Raw genomic sequence first — 24024 nt, 5'->3', positions numbered from 1 at the left:
GAGCCAGAAGGTGTCTCATGGCAGAAGACTGCTTTTTAGATATGCTACACTATCCCAGAAGAGGGTAAAGTGCTTTCTACAGGTATGAGCACTCCCCCCCTCTAGCCCTCCCCCCCCTTATATTTCAGGTATTCAAATCCAACTTCGGATATTTAAGAATCCGAACTCGGAATCCGTTCGGATTTTTACTGAGAGTAATAAAAACAGAATCTGTTTTTCTTTAGATTTATTTGTGGATTTCTGCAGATGAAAGGAATTGGCCAATCTAGGTGAATTCAGATTTTGGGGGAAAATACGTGCCATCTCTAATGTCTGGTACATAATATCCATAAAGAGTAAAATAGCAAATAACTGTATCAAGCATAGAGTTTGCATGAAATGATAGATGGATTGTTTTTTGCAGTGCAAACAATTATATGCCAACACTTTATAAACCTGAAGGAGTGCAGACAAATAATTGTTAGGTTTTGTAAACCTAACAGAAAAACATTTAATTTTAATAGAAATCATGGAAATCTTAAATTATGATGGTTGATATTATCAGTGCTATGATTGCTTGTGTGTCCAATGTAGAATGCTGATAATTAAACAGGGGGACTGTGGCTACGGCAAAGTGTTGCATAGAGAAAAAACATAATTTTGCATCCTTTTGCGTCAATGTATCAAAGCAATTTACTCCAATTTACCCTGGGTGCACCAGTTTCCAATTTGGTGATTGCCAACAGCAGGAGTTCTTAAGTATACATATTATAATGAGATCAAGTCTTGTGTCTGTCTTGCTCAATTTTCACCCTTCTGTTGGAACCAAAGACATATACCGTTGAATAATTGCTTATATATCGTTTTAGATAAATAAGCTATAAAGAAAAAGGAGTTTTGTAAAGTGGTATCAAGAAGGATAACACATTTTCAATACAAAAATATGACATGTATATAGAAAAATAAAGTCAATATACTTTGTTACTGACTGATGAAGCAATGTGTCGCAAACCACATTTGTCAATGGAAATATATTTATGATATTTATAGCCCTACTAATTTCACCCAGATAAAATAAATAGGACTAGTTGTTTAAACTCATGAATCTGCAGAGTTCTTTAAAGTCATGCATCGCTGCTGCCAGGTAAAATATGTATTTATTTTACGATTGAAAATTGGTGCTTTGGGCTCCTTCTTAAATATTTTACATTTTCATCCCATAAGATGAATTTTATTGTATTTGTCTTTGATTCCTGGTGGAAGTAGGAGCAAAATCTCAATTGAATTATGGCATTGCACACTTGGGAATCATTCTGCCAAACAGATGTTGTCTAATCCCCCATTTAACACTTATTATAATAAATTCACACAAAAACTGTCTGTGGAATATATAATTGGCCACATTATTCAACATCAAATGTGCTATTCTTTTTTGAGCACCGAGTAGACTTTTCATTTGGTTTAATAGAATTTAGATTTATTTTGCTTTCAATTCACATTTTTGGTTTTACAGAATCACGACAGAACCCTACTCAAACCTGCCTGACACAATGAGTAATCTATAGAAAACATTTAGTTTTGCTAACTGCTGGAGGCGAAGAATAGTGCGAGCTGGTAGCCAACTTTTGCAAAGTATTGAGGCACATAGTCCAACTCTCTTTTGCTTTATACAATTGCATACAGTATGTACTGTATAATGAAGGAATTGTACCCAGTTGTTCTTTAATATGGCTGTTTTTTTAACTGGCTTTGTTGCCATAACTTCCCCCCCCCCCCCCCTTTTTTTTTTTTTTTTTACAGAAGACGCTCCTTTATTTTCTCTTCTAAAAGTACTACAGTATTTGTTTTTCTTACTTTTTAAAAATGATTCCTTCCAAGTTTGGTATTGCGTGAGGGATCCTGTTGCAGGAACACATTAGTACTATACCAGAAATACCTCTGTTGAAGATATATTTGCTCATTACAAGAGACCTCTGAGATGGGTAAACTTGTCTGCTCTTTTTTTTCCTGATTTTAACCAATTTAATGCAATGCCATGTAAAGCAGTAGTAGGCCAGAATAATTATTTGCTAAATACATGGCTACATTAGCTACCAAATGTAATATGAGAATCTAATGATCGCCTTTGTTTATTACAGGTAAAAAATGGAAAAGTACATTACACGTCTGATGCAGGTGTAGCAGGAAAAGTAGAAAGGAACATTCCAGAGATTTACATATCTGATGGTCGCTGGCATATTCTTCTAATGGAGAAAAATGGTTCTACCACTTCATTGTCTATAGACAAAACCTACAGCAGAGACATACACCATGCAACTCAAGATTTTGGCGGCCTCAATGTTCTTACAATGCAGCTTGGAGGAATTTTACCTGGCCAGAGTTCTCAAAGTACTCATACAGGTAAAATGTTTTTTTTTAGAGAGGTTGCATTTTTTGGATTTATTTTCTTAAATCCCATTCCTTGTCTCCACCATCAGTTTGGTCTTAGAAGGAACCATGAATTTCTGAAATAAACTAGAGTTCTCCGTTAACGTGAGGCTGTTTTGCAAATAGATGTGCTAGCTTCTATTATATCAGAAACATATACAATGTTATTCAGTATCATCAGCTAAAATCACTGTGCACATTACTCAGAAAACAACATATAATGCGAGGCCGCTTCTCATATACATTAGAAACACAGAATAAGACCAGGCACTCTAATATAAACAAAATAATTATGTTAAAAAAATAATAATGTATAATAGTAATGTGCAATAAAGCAAGTGTCCTTACTTGCTAGACTACAAATAGAAAATGATCAGCACAAGCGTGGCAAGCTAAAAAATAATTTTTATTTAACTCACAATACCGACATTTCTGTCCTAACATATAAACCTTCATCCACGCCCTGAGTGAAATACAAACACTATTTGAGTGTGCCTAGCTTGTACTGATTTTTTTCTAGACGCTTTGCATATAGACATGTTAGCTTCTATTATGTACATATGCACTACAGAGAAATTCATCACCTTAACCATATTCTAGTGCAGCGATGGGCAACCTACTTTTCAATGTAGCCACAGGTGTGGCGAATTAGAGGTGAAAATAGCCACACCGTGTAAAAATTGAGGTATTATGTTGCGCATGTGAAAACAAGTTTATAAATTCCCAGGCACGTTCTATAGTGTGTGCGCGCGTGCATGTGCGAACGCGTGTGCACGTGACACATGCTTTTTGTGTGTATGCTGTGAGCGAGTGAGATAGTGTGTGTGTGTGTGTGTGTGTGTGTGTGTGTGTGTGTGTGTGTGTGTGTGTGTGTGTGTGTGTGTGTGTGTGTGTGTGTGTGTATGTGTTATAAATACGTTTCAAATAAATAAATTAATACTTTAATAAATTATTAACATTGTACATGCGTACATACACACACATTTCAGCGGCGGTAACAGCGCGAAATCTTTCTTTTCCTCATCTTCTACCGTCGGCTGGTTACACGCTCACTGCCGTGCGCACGCGCGGCACCATTATAGAAAGGCTGACTAACCTCAGCCAACTATAACTGCCATGCGCGCGCACGGCGCAGCAAGCGCACGCACTATAGAACGGCCCTCAGACCGCAAACTTCTTCATCCTTTCACCCCCCATCATCCTCCTCTCATGCCACCACCACTACCATCATCATCATCTCCTCACCCCAATCATCATCATCTCATTTAATCCCCCCTCATCTCCCCCAGCACCCTTTCCTCTCCCAGCATCCTTTCCTCTCCCAGCACCCTTTCCTCTCCCAGCACCCTTTCCTCTCCCAGCACCCTTTCCTCTCCCAGCACCCTTTCCTGCCCCCAGCACCCTTTCCTGCCCCCAGCACCCTTTCCTGCCCCCAGCACCCTTGTCCTACCCCCAGCACCCTTGTCCTGCCCCAGCACCCTTGTCCTGCCCCCAGCACCCTTGTCCTCCCCCCAGCACCCTTGTCCTCCCCCCAGCACCCTTGTCCTCCCCCCAGCACCCTTATCCTCCCCCCAGCACCCTTGTACGCCCCCCTGAACCCTTGTCCTCCCCCCTGCACCCTTGTCCTGCCCCAGCACCCTTGTCCTGCCCCCAGCACCCTTGTCCTGCCCCCAGCACCCTTGTCCTCCCCCCAGCACCCTTGTCCTCCCCCCAGCACCCTTTTCCTCCCCCCAGCACCCTTGTCCTCCCTCCAGCACCCTTGTCCTGCCCCCAGCACCCCTGTCCTGCCCCCAGCACCCTTGTCCTGCCCCCAGCACCCTTGTCCTGCCCCCAGCACCCTTGTCCTGCCCCCAGCACCCTTGTCCTGCCACCAGGCCCTTTCAGAAGTCCCCCTCCCCCATTCCTACCAGATCGCGGCAGAGAGACAATGGAGGCAGTGGTGGTGGGAGGGGGGTAGGAGGGAAGCGCAGCAGCACGTCCACTTCAGCTGGAGCCGGCTCGGAGGGGAGCGCGGCAGCGCGTCAACTTCTGAAGCCGGCTCGGAGGGGAGGGAGCGCCCGCATTCGGAGCCCTGGAGCGGGCGCGCGCTTTACGTGCTGGAGCACGTGCGCACGGCACGCATGTGCTGAAGCGGCCGGGGGTGAGGGAGGGGAGCACATCACACCGCTGGAGTGCGCTCCTTCTCTACCAGGGGAGGAGAAAGGGGGGGTGGGCACACAAGAAGTCCTGGCGGCCCTGTTCGCCACAGTTTCAGTGCCAATTCCACAGGGTTGCCCACCCTGGTTCTAGTGAATTGAATCGCAGGGATTATTTACGCATACACCTAGCATTGTGACTATGCAGTTAATTACAGGAAATGTATTGCCTGTTTCTATTTTGGTTTATGTAGTTTTATTTTTACCGATTAAATGTGTTTAGTAAATATGGGCCTTCTACAGAAGGCAAGCATAATAACATCAACATATCTAGCATTTGTCATGGTTATCTCTAACAATGAAAACAGACCATAGAGCCATTTATATTTATAATAGCACACATAAAGATACACTAGTATGTCAAACCATTCTACCATTGTATTGAATAATTGTTTAATATTGGAGTAGATAATGACTGGTTAATGTTATACTGTACAGAGAAACTGTGTATGCAGAGGCTTCCTTTTTTAGAGTAACCAACTAATTTATATATTTGTGCATGTTTTGAAAAGACTAAGTCATTTTAAGTGATAATGATTTGAGAAATGATTTGGTACAGTATACGATTAATTGGACAACCCGTATTTTATGTCTAAATTCATATTTATTTCATTTCATAGGTTTTGATGGCTGCATTGCGTATGTGAAGTATAACATGGAAAATCTTCCATTCGGCGGAAAACACAACGTGGTTAGCATCTCCAAATCAGATTCTTCTTCTGCTAAGATTGGCTGTAGAGGTCCTAATATTTGTGCGAGTAACCCATGCTGGGGAGACTTAATGTGCATAAATCAGTGGTATGCATATACATGTGTTCCTCCTGGAGATTGCTCCTCAAGTACTTGCCAAAATGGTGGCAGCTGTGAACCTAAACCACAGTCTGGATTTACCTGCATTTGTCCTGAGTCATACACAGGAAAACGATGTGAAACTATTGTAGCTTGTCTTGGAGTCCTTTGCCCTCAGGGCAACATATGCAAGGGTGGAATAAATGGAGGACACATATGTGTTTTAAACACACTTCCAGAGGAACTGTCTCTGCCCCTCTGGGCTGTTCCTGCTATTGTGGGCAGCTGTGCTACCATTCTTGCTCTGTTGGTCCTTAGTTTGATCCTGTGTAATCAGTGCAAAGGAAGGAAGACAAAAGTGCCAAAAGAGGAGAAGAAACCCAAAGAAAAGAAGAAAAAGGGAAGTGAGAATGTTGCCTTTGATGATCCTGACAATATTCCACCTTATGGTGATGACATGACTATCAGGAAACAACCTGAAGGGAACCCTAAACCTGACATAATTGAAAGAGAAAACCCTTACTTAATCTATGATGAGACTGACATACTACATAATTCTGAAATAATACCTAGTGCTCCTCTAGCTATCCCTGATACTGAGATAGAACATTATGACATTGATAATGCCAGTAGTATTGCGCCTTCAGATGCAGATATTATTCAGCACTACAAGCAGTTCCGAAGCCACACACCTAAATTCTCTATTCAGCGACACAGCCCTCTTGGTTTTGCAAGACAATCTCCACTGCCATTGGGAGCAAGCAGTCTAACATATCAAACGTCGTATAGCCAGGGGCTTAGAACAGCTACATTGGGTCATGCAGGCTGCCCTCCTCCTAACTCATTGTCTCGTCACAGTCCAGCACCATTTTCCAAATCATCAACATTTTACAGAAGCAGTCCAGCACGAGAAATGCATCTTTCAAGAAGGGAAGGCAGTCCTTTAGAATTGCATACTGATGTTTGCCAGCCTGGGATTTTTAACTATGCTACTCGATTAGGAAGGAGAAGCAAGAGTCCACAGACAATGGCAGGTCATAGCTCCAGGCCTGGAAGTCGTCTTAAGCAACCTATAGGACAGATTCCTTTGGAAAGTGCACCTCCTGTTGGTCTTTCAATAGAGGAGGTTGAAAGACTTAATACCCCTCGACCGAGAAATCCAAGCATCTGTAGTGCAGACCATGGGAGATCTTCTTCTGAGGAAGATTGTCAAAGGCCCCTTTCAAGAATAAGGAATCCAGCAGATGGAATTCCAGCTCCAGATACATCATCTGACAGTGATTCTCATGATTCTTTTACTTGTTCAGAGATGGAGTATGATAGAGATAAACCCATGGTGTACACGTCAAGAATGCCAAAATTAACACAAGTTAATGAGTCAGATGCAGATGATGAAGACAATTATGGTGCTAGACTAAAACCTAGGAGATACCCAGGCCGCAGAGCTGAAGGCGGGCCTGCGAGTGGTCAGCCATCAACAGCTACTTTTGTGGCTGAAAATACATTACCTGTGAAGCTTGGCCAGCAAACTGGTAATTTCAATTGGGACAATCTGCTGAACTGGGGTCCAGGTTTTGGGCATTATGTAGATGTTTTTAAAGATTTGGCATCACTCCCGGAAAAGGTATCAGCAAACGCTGATGAAGAAAGCAGAGGTGGTACAGCTAAGGGGGTTTCCAAAGATGGAGAAGCAGAACAATATGTTTAAGTATATTGTACTTGGATTGTCATAATGCAAAACTTTGTAATAGTCAAACCATTGTATGGTTGTTTACAACTGCAAGTCTCCATTTTAAGAACAGGCCAGTGAAAGTTCATAATTTGAGGAGACAAAATAAATAATAATCATATTGCTGCTGGAATGGACAGAATTTTATTTAAAGCAATTTAGCTCAATATTCAATTCTCCTGCATGCTTTATACTTTTCAACTCGACATTCAGCATGCACCCTTTCAAATAAATGTCCTAATTTCAACTGATTTGTGATTTTTTTTAAAAATGTTTAAATGTAATGCTTCTCAATTGCATTTCTAAGCCAGGGGTAGTACGATGTATCTGTAATAATTGCTTTTCAACCGTGGGAATGTTTTTTTTTTTTTTTTAAAGAAGTGTGTGATAGTTTAATGTAGTCTATGGAAAAAAAAAAAAACTACACTATCTAGTCATTAACCTCAAATATGTTTTGTAGTTAAACACACTGCATAAAGAGACAAAAGCTTGAGTATTGCTGTCAAGGGTGCATTACATCCTGATCAAGAAGGGAGTTCTGGAGGTTCTGGTTGGTCAGCCCTTTAGGATCTTCATAACAAATGTTTTTGTTTTTTTTTTAATTTTTTTGTATCTTGCATTCCCCTGTGTAAAAAGTAAGCTGTATTTCAAGACTGCCAACATTACTTTGACAGAAAAGATTTATTTTTCTAAGAGCTATAATTCCTGAATTTCATATACTCAATAACAAAGTGAATGGGAGACTAGTTGTAGACAGACTGATCCTAGATTTAACCTAAACCCTTACATTAAAATGTATACATTGAAAAATAAAAAGTTGCCTTAGTGATACTTTGTATTGTGGAAATAAATGTTTTTTTTATAATTGCTTTTATCTGAGCTGTGTTTTTGATATTGATATTTTCCTATGCTGAATAGTTTTCTTACTTTCAGGGAAAGCAAGAAAATGCTTTTCTTTAAAATCTGTTACTTGTGTAACATCCATATTTTAAATTTTGATACAACTGTAACATACCAGTATGCTTTTTTTGTGTGTAAATGTCAATAATAAAATTAAAATATTTATTTAAAATGTTGTGTTTGTGGGATTTGGTTTTATTCATGTTTGCCCTCTACTATTGTATATAATAAAATGTAGTGTTTTCACGGAGAAAGAATGACTCAACAATTGACTGTATCTGTATCTATCTTCTGTATTTATCACCTATCGATATCTGTCTGTCGGTTTATCCATCCATCCACAAGTCTATTCACAAAGTATGGGTTGTAACATAGTACTAAATGTCACTTTTTAGAACACTGAATGTTGAGATGTGCAAAATTGTCCCAGCTCTGTTTGTACATTTTTCCCGCTTTTTTCTTTCAATGTTGCCATTTCATGAGAAATGCAAGTGAGAATGTTGCCTTTAAGGATCCTGACAATATTCCACCTTATGGCGGTAATATGACTATCAGGAAACAACCTGTGTTACCTGTGCAAAAATTGCCAATACATTCTTAGATGCTGCAGGAATATGTGAAATCTTGCAACTCTAAAGGCTGTGGTCTCAGTCACTGCCACAGCGCACGGCCCGTCGTGCGCTGTGCTATCAAGCTCCGCCCCCCCAATCCGACCGGTCCCAGTCCCTACCTTGTCGCGCACCTTTCCCCAGCGGTGCGCGACAGGTTTTCAGGGAGGCAGGGAAATTTGAACGCAACATCTGCGACAGAGGCATGGCCACGCCCCCGCCAGCGGTTCAGCCAATAAGGGCGAACCAGCCGCGGGACATCATGCCCATGCCCCGCAAACCCACGGCCATGCCCCCTCCCATCGCAAACCTTCCCTCTCCCCCCCAGACTGCAGATCGCGGTGTAGCGCTGTGCACGCACCGCTCCCCTGCCGGGCGCGCGTGCCACAGTGAAGACTGGGGACTCAGCCTAAGAGGTAAATCCTGAAAAAGGGATTTTTTTTGCTTTCTTCATGTCAAAAATAAAAAAATGTTTGCAATTTTTTTTGTACTAAACCAGGAGTCAATTTTGCATGGTTTCAAGTGCTGAGCAAATTACATAGTTACTTAGTAGATGAGGTTGAACAAAGACATATGTCCATCAAGCTCAACCTATGTTAAATTTAGATGACAGATACTCATTCTATATTTGTATCTACAGTTCATTAATCCAGAGGAAGACAAAGAAAACCCCCCCATGAAACATTATTCAATGTCTCATAAGGGGAAAAAATGAATTAATTCCGGATTCCAGTAATGGCAATCAGATTTCTCCCGGATCAATATCCTCCATACTTATGTGGTATATCCCTGAATACCTTTCCCTTCTAAAAATATTTCTAACCTTTTAAATATAGCTATTGTATGTGTCATCACAGTGTCTATGGGTAATGAATTCCACATTTTAACTGATTACTGTAGAGAACCTTTTCCTTTGTTGCTGGTAAAATCTCCTTTCCTCCAATCTTAAGGGATGACCCTGTGTCATTTGTACTGTCCTTGGGATGAATAGTTATTTTAAAATGTCCTTGTATTGACTGTGAATATATTTGTATACAGTTGTCATATCCCCTCTTAAATGCTTCCCCCCCCCCCCAAAATCAGCAAATTAGTTTATTTCTAGTCTGCAATTTCTCAGTCTAGTTTCTTTACTTTTTTTTCATTGGTCTTTTTATTGATTTTCTAACATTGCTGGTAAACATGACAGATTTCAACACATCTTTATAATTTTCCATGTTTAAATTATACTTAAAAGAAAAAATATAAATATAAGTAATAAAGGTATAAATCAGATGCTCAAACTTAACTCAAAAATACACCATTTTTAAATTAAATAATTAATTCACAGAATGTACAAAACATAACTTTAGTCAGACACATATTACAGACATTAGGTTTGGATATAATGTTCTTCTGTCTTGATACCCATTTTCTCCCTCTGTTTACCTCATCTATGACCTTGAGCAAGAGACTCCAGGTTGTGTGCGAAAGCCTGATATATTTGGTCTTTTTCACTCTGTGGTAAGGAGTCAATAAAGGGTTCCCATTTTGTAAAAAAAATCTCAGTTTTTTGTTCCTTCCATTTCCATTTAATCTAAGGTCATTAGCTGAGTGTTTTAACCGTTTCCAAGTTTGGAGGGTGATACTTCACCCATTGCACCATTATAGACTTTCTAGCTGCCCGGAGTATAATTACAGCAATCCTTGGGATTCCTGAGTCCCCATTGACTTCTCCCCCCTCCCCTCCTCCATGTTCCCCAATAAAACCGATAGAGGTTCCTTCACAGTTACCACCTTTGTCATGTCATGTATATATATTAGAACCTGGTCCCAAAAATCAGATATACATGGGCATTCCAATAGGCAGTGTTTTAGATCCGCTTTAATAAGCAGACATTTCGGGCATTTATTTTTATCCTTTCCTATCTGTTTATATCAGATATCAAACTCATAATATGCTCTATGTAGTAATTTAAATTGTAATTCCTCCCTGTGTTGTTTGTCAATGAAAGTGAAATGTTAATGCACCATATTGCATGCATCTGGGCTATCTTTTCTACACAAGGTTTTTGAAGGAGGAACCACTTTGGAGGATCATTTTCCATGGAGTTGCAATATAAGTGATATCAATGTCTATTTATTTTCACTGGGTTTATTGCACAGTTATATTGCACTGTTATATTCACATTCATTTTGTGTCACGAACACCAGTTTGTTTAGTTTTGTATGTGCAGGGTGTCTGTGGCCCCTGCACTAAGCCAGAGACCCCCATAGGCCCCATCTAGGCTCCGTCTCCCCATGTAAAGTTTGGGCTGCTACAGGGACAGGCCCTTAGACAGGGATACTGCAGTGTCAGAAACAGAAGGACGCTGCGCAGCAGTTGCACTAGATCTTTCCAGGCGATGATCTTGTCTGGGGTGAAATTCATTCCATCTGGATTTCAATAGGTGGCAGGGATTGCCTTGGATTGGCATCCCAGGGAGTCTGCAAGCCTTAGTTCAGAGAAAGCTACTTTGTCTTCCACAATGGCTGTGGTTGAGCACATAGCCCTCATCCCTGGCCCAGGGATTTCCTCCCAGAGGCCGTCATCCAGTGTAGTACTCAGTCCTGGTCTTCTGGACAGGGCATCAGATCCTATGTTCAGGGGCCCCGGCTTGTACTTCAACATGAACCAGTAGTTCGAGAGGGCCTGCTAGCCATCTGTGGCCGGTGGCATCCAGTTTGGTGGACACCAATATGTATGTCAACGGATTATTGTCTGTACGCACTTCAAAGGTGACTCCATACAGGTAGTCATGGAGTTTGTCCATGATTACCCACTTGAGAGCAATGAATTGTGCTCACTGGGGGTCAAACTGTGACTGATGTACTCTACTGGCCGGAGGCCACCGGATTATTCTGGTGCAAGACTGCACCTACGCCATTGAAGCTAGCACCCACATGAAGGATGTAGGGCTGCTCGGGCTCGACATAAGCTAGAACGGGCACCTCTGTTAAACTTTTCTTGAGCCCGATGAATGCTTGCTCGCATGCCAATGTCCATCTGTCTCCAAATGGCATCTGCGGAGTCGCGGCTCTCTGCTTGGGTTCTTCAGGATACATCTTCAAGAGATTATTGAGAGCCTTGGCTTTTCTGGGATATCCCTCCACAAAGCGGCGATAGTATCTGCAGAATCCTAAGGAGGAGTGTAGTTCTATTACGTTCTATGGTCTTGGCCAGTTCACCACGGCTTCAATTTTGGCGGGGTCGGTAGCTATTCTGTCCGCGGACACTATGTGTCCCACGTAGGTCACTGATGTGCGGCAGAACCGGCATTTGTCCAGGAACAACTTCAAGCCTTCTTTGCCAAGTCGATCCAGCACTTTTAGCAGACGTTCCTTGTGCTCCTCCAGAGTCTTACCGAAAATGATATCGTCCCATGGGTTCATGTCGCCAATGGTCTTCTCCATCAAACGCTGGAATATTGCTGGGGCACCACAAGTGCCTTGGGGCATGCAAGTTAATTGGCAGAAGCCAAGAGGACATGAAAATGCCGTATTCTCTTGGTCTTCCGCACTCATTGGTACCTGGTAGCACCCAGATCTCAGGTCCAGTACACTGAACCACTGGCTTCCTGACGGCGTGTTGAGGATTTCATTAATCCGCAGAAGAGTAGACTGATCAGGAACATTGTGGTTGTTCAGGGTCTGATAGTCTACACATAAGCGGACCGGCCCATTCTTCTTCCGCATCACCATGATCAGTGATGTGTAGGGGCTGCGGGATTCCGTTACTATACCCGCCATCTCCTGTAGGACATCCCTCACGTCTTCCACATTTCAGTGGGCAATATGTCGGGAACGCTCCTGGAAGGGCGTGGTGTCATTCACCCGAATCGTGTGCTGGGCGTTTCGGCTGCAGCCCACATCCATCTCGCTAGTGGAGAATACTTCCCGACGTTCCTCCAGCTTAGCGCTTAGCCGGTACTTCCATTCGGCTGACAGGGTCGAGTCCCCAAAGTCAAATGGCAGTCTGACTGGCTGATCTGGCATGGCAGCGGCGTGTACTTGAGCTATCGTCTTGACGGGGTTAACTGGGCATATTCTACCCAACCATTGACCTTGGTCGAGGGGCATGGTGGGCATGGTGTAAGGAGAGATGTTTTGGATAAACACCTTTATCTTTCCAGGCAGAGGACTTCCATTCTCGTACCTCTGGAACAAGCTTGCAGCCTCTGTAGGCGTCTTCCTCTGGCGTATTCTCTAGAGAGAAGAGATGATTGTCATTGTCTCGACCCGTATAGCTGCACACCGCGTACATGATATTCACTCCCCCTGGTGGAATCTCATTCAACCCCTTGGTGTGGTTGAATAATTCCCCATACCCTTCCTGGACCGAGATCTTGCAACACTCTTCCCTCAGAATCGGATGGATCCGTAGAGACGACAAGAGCTGTTCACTGGTCTCCTGTAGGTAGGCTCTTATCACCACTCGCACCACAAAATGTGAGACTTGCCGGTGTTCAGCTTTGGTATTTCTATTTGTGCCCTTATCACGCCATCAATGGGGTAATCCTCATTGCTGAGTCCCCACAATTTCATCTTGTCCACCAACTGTAAGGGCAGATGTTTATGATGGAGGTCATTGAAGGGGCAGTATATAAGTGTCACGTGGGACCCAGTGTCCAGCAAAAACAATGTGTAGATGCCTTCTACCAGAATTCTTATGATCGCGGTCGGACCTACTCGAACGCAGGCTTCCAGTTGAGGTGCTTCATTGGTGATAGGCATTGGGGCAGCCTCCGAGGGTGTGAGGGGGAGTTGTCTGTCGGTGGCACAGTGAGGGTCATGACCCTAGGGATTAGCTACTTGGGCTTTGGACAGTCCTTAGCAAAGTGTCCGCCCTGCTCACAGTGAAGGTGGGGAGATTGATTGGTGCTGCCTCTGGGAAGTAGATTCCTCAGATTTCTCTTTGGCACTGGACTGTTTTCCTGGCGGCTTCGGAACCACCGACCCTTTAGTCTCTCTTCCTTGCGGTATAGAAGAAGAAAAGGTCGGGTTGAGCACCGCAAAAAATTCGTGCTGCAGGCAGGTTGAAAATTAATAATTTCTTTATTTATTTGGCATAATACCTAAAGACACATAACAGATGATAATCCTCTAACGCGTTTCGTGCTTTGACGGCACTTTATCAAATAAATGCCAAATAAATAAAGAAATTATTCATTTTCAACCTGCCTTCAGCCCAAAGTATTTGCGGTGCTCAAGCCGACCTTTTCTACTTCTATACTACAACCCTGGGATTGATTCACGCCACAAACGGACTTACAAGCTCTTTGTGAGTATCATTGCGGACTAACCAGCTGTTTCTCTTTTTCTTAAATGAGTAGCCAGTGTGGATGTTACAGCAGGCTGCATGGGTCAGGAGGGCAGATCGGACGGTGTAAGGAAGGTGCTTTATGAAACCAAGGTTTGCCGAGACATATCAGACGAGTAAGTGAACCTCCCCCCTCTACCTCCATGCTATGGACTCCGTGTGAGCTTAGCAGTATATTATACCACACAACACTGGGCTGCGTTATGTGTACAGCTTAGGATCTTAAGAAGAAGTCCGTTTTTCTGTTTTATGTTTGATTAGCCTTATTTCAACTTATAATTGCATGCAGGACAGGATTTTGGAAGCACCCATCCGGGATTCACTTCCCACCCCATCTCTTCCTTGTGGTAGTCTTTAGACTTCTTAGGAGCGTGCAGTCGGAATGGCGCTTCGTGTACCTTAACCTGATTCAAGAGTCCCAAGAACGTAGGTGGACTCCCTTGAATGAGGCCACAACGAAGCATATTGGCTATAAAGTGGGTTGGGCTTGACCCTCGCAGAAACTGCTTACGGCAGAATTCATCCACACCAGAGGCGGGGATGAGTTTGCAGGTGAGTAACTGCAATAACACTGATTGTATACAGTGAATGAATGCTGACAGTTCCTCACTTTCTTTCTGGTGGAGGGCATAGTACCGGGCCCAGAGTTCACTCTCATCATTCTCCACACTGTAGGCCTCCGTTATGAACTCCACTAGCTTCCTGGCCATTTCATCCCCATTCTGATCCCTATGCATGCTCACCATCGTAGATACTGGAAGCCTCAGGCATTCCATGAGCCGCGGTCTCTTTACTGCTTCGGTGCACGTCCATTCCTCCACTACCTTGAGAGTATGTTCCTTCCATACTATCATTCCCTCTTCTCTGAGTGGAGTGGGTGATATCCCGGAAAAGGCCTTCAAATTGCAGTCGGGTCGCGCTGGGGCAAACTGACATATTTTCTCCGTCAGTTATTTCAGAGCTTCCACGAATAGCCGAGCGTCCCCTGAACTGCGGGCACTGTAGTGGCTGCATCCAGACTGTTGGCTGCCAGCATCGCTCCAGCTAGATCCCTAACCACATTATATAGGCAGAAATGTTGATATTTTGTAGGACATCCTACACTTTTTTCTCAGTGTCTTCCACGTGGCCCATGTATCTTTTATCAGTGAATTCCCTCTAATAACTAAAGGTATATTTCCCCAAGTCGTGTGTAGGATCTCTTTCAGCGTTATTGGGAGCACCATTTGTTCCTCAAGTTTCCTACAGGAATATATTTCTTTGTCCATTAGCCAGTCTCCCATATGCCTGGCTATGCATGCCAAATTGTAATTTCTAACGTCAGGTAAACTCCCTCCACCAAGTTCCTTTGGGATAAATAGTTTGACATTTCAATTCTATTTCTGCCTTTGTTCCATATAAACGTATTTATTGCACTATTAATCAATTTTATATCAGCATGGTGAACCAGGATAAGCGGCATCTGCAATGGGTATATAATCCTAGCAAAGCTGATCATCTTAACGAGTTGGCATCTACCTGCTAAATTAAATGGGAGGCCTTGCCAGCTTTCCAGCTCTTTAATCACTTTGGTTAGGATTGATTTAAAATTGCTTGCGTACAATTTTTCTAGGTTGGGGTCTATATTAACCCCCAAGTATTTAATTGGCTGTCTTGTCTTTTTAATAGTGAGGTTTTCCTCCCACCTAACATTATTGTTGCGAGACAGCTCTAGAATCTCAGTTTTTGATGCATTAACTATAAACCCCATGCATTTTACATATTCTTTAAGTGTCTCATATATTTTTTTAACTTCTGTTTCCGGATTAGAGATAAACATCAGAAGTTCATCTGCAAAAAGAGCCAACTTCACTTCCTTATTTCCTATTTCAATGCCTTTATAGTCTGCCATGTTCCTAACGAATATATATCCTGTGTAAAAGACTGACTCTGGCCTTGTAGAATTGATATAAGTATGTTCCTGATGTGCAAATCCTGTGTAAAAGACTGACTCTGGCCTTGTAGAATTGATATAAGTATGTTCCTGATGTGCAAATCCTGTGTAAAAGACTGACTCTGGCCTTGTAGAATTGATATAAGTATGTTCCTGATGTGCAAATCCTGTGTAAAAGACTGACTCTGGCCTTCTAGAATTGATATAAGTTAGTATGTTTGAATTTTAGAAAGTGTTTTTTTTTATTTTTATTTTGTCTCCCTCTTAACTCTGTGCTGTTAATTGACCAACTGGAACAAGCTGATTTATTGGGGAGGGGGAGGGTCATGTGACTGCTTTATCTGTATAATACAAACACCTTTCCTGCATCTTTGCAGGAACTGCATTAGGCATTAGACAGTGAGGCATTTAAAGTAAGCTTTTTAAGTGATAAATACAGTTAGACTATAGTTTGACTAGAGGTGACTGGGGACTGGATCTACTGCAAACTCTTTTACTCAAGACAACAAACATTAAGCTATTCAGATCACACTATGATCCCAAGCTTGCTAACCTGCCTATTTCAACCCCCCACCCCTTTACAACTTATTTACTGCAGTCTCTCCCAAAACTGACTGCACAATACACTGAAACCCTGAACTGACTGTAGCATTGCAATACAGCTAAACATTTGACAAGGAACAGGCACACACCTGCTGTTTAGTCTGCTCACACTCACTCTGCTCACAACAGCTCCTTGCAGCACTACCTACCTCTGGCATCATGAACCTGCTATGTATTTTAACTTTTTTCTTTCTCCTGGCCTCATGGAGATGTTACTCCCTCTACCCACTACAAACTCCTTCATCCTGGCCCACACCCAACATCACCATACACCCTGGACTACTCAGAAGCCTTGCACTATCTACTGAATGTTGGTGGAGAACTCTAAAAACCAGCACACCAACCACTGCTCACTCAAATGGCAAACACCACAAATTTACAACTTGCAAACAACTACCCACATTTCTACTCATACTGTTACTCTCTTTAGCAGGTGATATTGAACCTAACCCAGGTCCTCCCATTTCAGCTCTGTCCCATGCCCCTGAGAATTCCACCTTTAAATTCCAAAAAGGGCTATCTGTCGCCCATATAAACATCCGGAGCCTGCTGCCCAAACTGGACGAACTAAGGGCATGGTGCCTTATGCATAAACCCAAAGCCATCGTTCTTACAGAAACATGGCTATCCCCTAAAACCCCTGATGCAAATATTGCCATTCAGGGATACTCCATTTTTAGGAGAGATAGGTCAAAGAGAGGAGGAGGGGTGTTATTTTATATTGCAGACACATTAAAATTTACACTGTTAAATTGCCCACCAAGCCCACCCTCTTTTGAAATTCTAGTTGGCAAAATCTGCCACCCCTTTCCTAAGCCCATCTTGCTTGCTGGCATCTACCGCCCCCCTAAAGCCCCTCTACAATCCCTGACTGATATCACCCAATTTCTTGGCTCCATTTCCTCTCTGAATGAGAAGAGTGAGCTGCTAGTTCTTGGGGATTTCAACTTCAATTGGCTTGACCCTAAAAACCACAAAATCCAGATACAACTCAAGTCACTTAACCTATCGCAACTCATTTCCCAACCCACACGGATAAACCTGAAATCGCATAACCATTCCTTGCTAGACTGGATTCTCTCCTCAAACCCCAGCAGAATCCAATCCTCTGGCATCCTTCCTGATATTTTCAGTGACCATGCAATAGTGTACTGTGTAAGAAAAATTAAACCGCCCCATTCAAGCCCTAAAGTTCTCCTCACTAGAACATTTAAAAACTTTAACCCACAACAGTTTCTGGATGACCTTACCAACTGCCCATGGCACAGAATCGATTTAATTCCCGACCCTGATTCTGCGCTCGACTATTTCCAATCCGAGTTCTTAAAACTCTGCGATACCCATGCTCCACTACGCAAAATAAGGGTACGGGGGGCCCACCTTCCATGGGTTACACCTGACCTTATAGCACTCTTACAGATGCATGCGGAACATGTGCACAAGGCAAACATGGCATGCAAAAGCACAATATTACTCTGACAATCTCCACCAGAATACATCAAACCCAGCTAACTTCTGGAAGGTTATCAACAATATATTCCAGCCTCCTAACCATCAACAACCAAATAATATCACTAAGGGGGATATTACTCTGACAAACCCCACTGACATTACAAATGCATTCAATGATTACTTTGTGGGGTGTGCCACTAACTTATTAGCGAAACGCAGCCCAAACCACAAACCTGAATCTCATCCTGGGAGTACCCCTACAGTCCCACCCCCTCCCAACACTGCCCACAATTTTCAATTTGGCCCAGTATCTGAAGAGGAGATTATACAAGCGCTCCTCAAACTAAAACTAAGCAGCCAATGTGGACCCGACTTACTACAATCTAGGTTCCTACGACTTGGTGCCCCAGCAATTGCCAAACCAATTGCGTCCATAGTCAACTCTATCCTGTATGCAGGCCATATCCCTAAGACCTGGAAAACTGCCAGAGTTGTCCCAATCTTCAAAAGTGGGGACAAAAACACCGTCTCAAACTACAGGCCAATCTCACTTCTCCCAATTCTATCCAAAGTCATGGAAAAATGTGTCCACTCCCAATTAAGTGATTTCTATACCAAGACAAATTTCCCTAGCCAATTCCAATCTGGGTTTCGTCCCAAACACTCCACCGTAACTACCCTGCTAAAAGTTTGCAATGAAATCCAGTGTGGAATGGAACGGGGACAACTCACTGGTGCAGTATTCCTAGATTTTGCAAAGGCTTTTGACACAGTTGATCATGCTATCCTGCTTAACAAACTCAAGAGCTCTGGAATAGGGAAACATGCTTTAAACTGGTTTCAGTCCTACCTATCAGGAAGATCCCAACATGTGTCCATCTCAGGCTCTAACTCCAACCCCCTGGATATCACCTGTGGTGTACCGCAAGGCTCTGTTCTGGGGCCCCTACTCTTCTCAGTGTTCATTAATGATCTTCCCACAGCTCGTAAGGAAGCCTCAATACACATGTATGCAGATGACACAATCCTATATGCACACAGCTATAGCCTCTCTGACCTTCAACACATACTTCAGTCTGACTTTTTGAGACTCGAAAACTGGATTTCCCAAAAAAACTGTTTTTAAACACTGACAAGACTGTAACAATGGTATTTGGGACCAATACTAAATTTGTAAAGCTTCCAGTGACTGAGCTCCTGATTAGAACCAACGCTAACACCACCCTAACACCTGTCACTAGTTTTAAATACCTGGGCTTATGGTTTGACTCCCACTTAACATTTGGGAAGCACATTGATACCCTGACAACCAAGACCTATGCCAAACTAGGGGTACTTTACAGGAACAAATCCTCCCTAAGTCTCCTGGTCAGAAAGCGTATCGCACAGCAGATGCTAATGCCAATTATTGACTATGGAGACATAGTATATGGCTCGGCTCCTCAAACCCACCTTAGCAAACTTGACACCCTCTACAATTCAATTTGTCGTTTTGTTCTCCAATGCAACTACAACACACATCACTGCGAAATGCTCAAAGAACTAGATTGGTCAACACTAAAGTCTAGGCGCAAAGTTCACCTTTCCTGTCTTGCCTTTAAATTCTTCATGGGCAAGCTACCAAGCTACCTGAACAAGCTCCTCACCTCTACCTCTTGCAGCACTTATCACCTGAGATCAGACTCCAAAAGACTGTTCATGGTCCCAAGGCTCAACAAATTATCCGGACGTTCCTCCTCCTTCCGTGCACCCCAAAACTGGAACAACCTACCAGAGACTCTCACATCCACCACCAGTTTAAGTTCTTTCAAATCTAAGGCTGTCTCACATTTTAACTTGGTCTGTAACTGTTTCATACGCTCATAATATATATTTTCTTTAACTGTGCACGCAATGTCTTGTATATAATGTATACCCTGTTCATTTATGTAACTGTACTTGTAACCATGTATTATTTGTTTTACTCTGTGCCCAGGACATACTTGAAAACGAGAGGTAACTCTCAATGTTTTACTTCCTGGTAAAATATTTTATAAATAAATAAATAAAATAAATATAGCCAATGGTTCCAGTGCTATGTTGAATAGCAATGGCGACAGGGGACAACCTTGCCATGTTCCTCTGTATAAATTGAATACCTGAGAGAGTATTCCCGCTGCCCTGATCCATGTCTTTGGACCCTCATACATAGTTCTAATCATGTTAAGAAACATGCCCAATATTCCCATTCTTTGAAGTAGTCCTTGAAGAAGTCACTCACGTGACAAAACGCGTCGAAAGGCGTGACGCACTGACGTCACTACGCCGATAGGTAGCTGTTTGGAGGTTGCTAGCCTGTGTTTTACACGAGGTGGTGGAGCAGTGGAATCTTCCGGGTGGAGCAAAGCTAAGGGAGGCGCTCCTGACGGGCTGCTGTGGCAATGTTCTTGCACCAGATACACAGAGTGTGGAGGTCAGCATATGAAATATGTGGACACTTTCCCTACAGTGCAGGATGGAGCACAGATCATCTGTGGGCATCACTAGCTTCCCTGCTGCTACAGAGGGGACTCTCTTGTGCACATTCATCCACTTACGGATAAGTAACCGCTACTTACCACCCATATACACTACACCTATGCTATACTGTTTGGCTGAATTATCCTCCCACAGCTCTTGACGGTTTCACAGATTGTCTCCCATGAATGTTTTTTTTATACTGAAGTGAGTGCATGTCGGCCACTCTTCTTCTTAAATAAATTTATATCATATACATACAGTATTATGCTATGGTGAAGGCGCTTCTTTTTCTCTCTTTCTTTTAGATTTCTTTGATTTGGCTAGATCATTCAAGAAGCACTGCCTACTCCATACTGTGACTGACACATTTTTTTCTGGACTATTTTTCATCTATTTTTCAACAATTGGTTTGTTTTCTTTTTTCACTGAACACTATTTTTTCAAATTGTATATTATTAGTAGAATTATCACTGCACAGATATCACAATTTGTTTTATTATTTTATATACACACTTTAATTTATATATCACCTTGATAGCGCTACTCTTTGATTTTTTATAGTTCTAATCTTGTTAAAAAAACATGCCAGATATTCCCATTCTTTGAAGTATATCAAATAAAAATTCCCATCTAACATTATCAAAGGCTTTTTCTGCATCTATCGAAATAATGACATTGTTCCTATTATCTTGTGGATTTGATTTGGTCCAATAAAGGGCTCCTAATACTTTTTTTACGTTCTTCACTGAAGATCTACCCTTTACAAACCTTGTCTGATCTTTATGGATCAGACCTGGTAATACTGCGGCCTGCCTCTCTGCCAGAATTGTTGAGAGCATTTTTACATCCTTATTTAATAAGGATATGGGTTGATATGAACATGGCATAAGAGGGTCTTTACCTTCTTTATGTAAAATTCTGATGAATGCTGTTTTCCCAGTTTCCAAATATTTTCTTCTGTCTGCTATCTCTTTGAAGGCATTTTGCAGTGGTAATCCTACTTCTGGCCCTAAGATCTTATAGAATTTGGCCGTAAAGTCATCAGGCCTTGGTTCCTTCCCATTTTTAAGTTTCTTTATGACAGCCTCTATTTCTTCCCTGGTAATCGGAGCGTTATGTCCTTGTTGTTATTCATTCGTTATTTTTGGGAACTTTAATCCCTGTAAAAACTTGACTTGAGCTACAGCATCCTGCTCACTAGTAGTATACAATTTTTTTTATAAAAGTCCACAAACAATGTACATATTTCTTCAGGAGGTGATGTTAGTTCACATGAAGCTTTACACATCCTAAGTATGTGTTTTGGCTGTGTAGCTCATCTAACTAGATTTCCTAATAATTTACCTGCCTTGTTACCGTACTTATAAATGTTAAGGTCTCTAAATTGGAGCTTTTTTTTGTTCCTTTCTGTGTAGCCATATTTCGCATACATTATTTCTTCCATGTATTTGTCCCTATTTTTTTGTTTGTCGTGACAGAACGCCCTGTTCAGGACCTTGCTAGATTTAATGTATTCTGCTTCTGTTTCTTTCCTATGTTTGTTCATATATGTTAGAATCTTGCTTCTCATTACCACTTTAGGGTTTTCCCAATACAATTTTCCCCTAATTTTCGTGTACAATGGAGTAGTGCAATAAAAGTCCAGTCGTACTGCCATGCCCACGTGGTCCGAAGTAGAGTCCTTGACATGAATGCAGCCACTATAAATATTCAGTCTCTAATGAGAATAGGAAAGAAATGTGTCTTCTATTGCACACTGAGAAATGTGTCACTGGTTATCCAGTGGTGCTTTCATTTGAGTAAATTAATGAGTCAAGAAAGAGAGCACTAAGTCTACAAGTCTGCCGACTGTAAAAGAGAAAAACATTGGGGTACAGTTAGAGTTGATGAGAACTTCGCCAAGGTTGATGTACTGGAGCTACTGCACCGACACACTTTATTCGAGCAAATACCCGGTATGTACCTGGCAGATACCTGGAATGCGCCGCTCCTCACCTCTGACAAGCCCCGTTGCGTTTGCCTTCCCAGCCTGGGTTCATGCCTGGCTGACGGGCGGCTGATCTGTTAAATGATAATGATTAGGATTTAATAGGCTGCAATGCTTCGCGTGTCTACCAGATGGCATAAATTCATGAATTGTAATGCAGTATATATATATATACTGTGCAGTATTGCAGCCAGCGGGAATAAAATGCTTAAATCCCTGCCTGGAAAATACCTCAATGCACTCGGGCAGAAAACAGTCACAAACCTCAATACACCCGGGTATACCCGAATTCGTGGGACTAGCCAAGCTCGAATAAAGTGTGTCGCCAGTGTAAATGATGCTAAGCCAGACACAGATGGTCGTGTACAAGAACTGATTACTCAAAGTAATGAATATGATCTGCTACTCAGTTGACTATATACTGTATGAGCAATAAAATGATCCAAAATGACAAATCAAAGGATCCGGAAGAGGAGACAAACAGAAGTTAGAGGTTACCGTGTAAAAGATAGAGAAGATAGATGTAGGGATAATATTATGGGGTATATGAGAGAGAAAGTAAAGTGTAATATAATTACAAAGGGAAATATCAATTCTACTTCTAATGAGGGTAATGAAAACATTATAGTAAAATAAACATTAGGAGTATTTATGTTAATTCAGTTTTTTCCTGCCTGTAATAAAGATACATAAAGAATACCTCTTTAATGTTTCCTATCAGACATAATGATTGAAATTGGGCTGTGCCATGGGATGCCTTGTCTTATCCGAAGACGAATGCCAGGAATGGTTAAAAGTAAAGAAAACATTACTTTGATCTCATGTAAACGCAGATTTTAAATAGCACTATTTAAAGATAATTTCCTGGCTTCAGAATTTGGAACATAATGGAAAATTGAAAAGGAAAGTAACTCAAAGTAATTTTTCATATGTTGTTTCACAAAAACACATCTAGCTTTGTACCTGCTCAAGTATACCATATACCTTAAGCACTTATTATAGTCTGTTAGTGGAAAACATATTCTAGTTTTATACTGGTTTGTAGACAGCAATTACTCCTTATTGCATTCGGGGAAATCTGCTTTCCGTAATGCATTAACTATTTGTGAAAGAATGTTAGTTATCAACTACTTGTGTGAGATGAGAGACTTCTGTTCCTTAAGGGAACTGATCAAAAGCCAAAAAGGAATTAGTGTTGACCAGCAAGCATTTGCATTGCTTATTTATGATAGTCTGGAAACTGCACACAGATGGGTAGTGTCTTCAGTATCAGGGGTAAATTCTTTATAGTCTGAAATGGCTGTTCAGTAAATTTTAGGATGAAAATATCCATTGAATTCAAGGAGGTTGCTGAAAACAACCCAAACAGCCGCTTCGGACTAGAGAGAATAAACCACTCAGTGTGAAAAGGGCAGGTAGAGTGGTAACTGGTCCAAAATAGGAAGAGCTGGTTAATGAAAATAATCCCTCGCCACCTACAAACACTCTACATCATCCAATATATATAACATAGAATCATGTGACAAGTAGCTGAAGAGAACGTCGTCAGGTAATTCACATGTGGATACTTGCAAAAATACAAAAATAC

The 24024-nt window shown here is 41.9% G+C and overlaps 1 protein-coding gene across 1 annotated transcript in view; it reads left to right on the top strand.

Moving 5' to 3' along the window:
* Positions 1 to 8171, top strand: part of FAT4 (FAT atypical cadherin 4) — a 270297-nt gene extending 262126 nt beyond the window's left edge. The window contains exons 16-17 of the mRNA XM_075615613.1: positions 2118 to 2379; positions 5222 to 8171. Coding sequence (XP_075471728.1) covers positions 2118 to 2379; positions 5222 to 7098 — 2139 coding nt within the window. The 3' untranslated portion in view covers positions 7099 to 8171. The remainder of the gene's footprint in view (positions 1 to 2117; positions 2380 to 5221) is intronic.
* Positions 8172 to 24024: the final 15853 nt, after the last annotated feature.

This window comes from Ascaphus truei, chromosome 1 (genome assembly GCF_040206685.1).
Source record: "Ascaphus truei isolate aAscTru1 chromosome 1, aAscTru1.hap1, whole genome shotgun sequence".
NCBI classification, from domain to species: Eukaryota; Metazoa; Chordata; class Amphibia; order Anura; family Ascaphidae; genus Ascaphus; species Ascaphus truei.
Note: the sequence above shows the minus strand (reverse complement) of the source record. Positions and strands in the feature narration are given on the sequence as shown.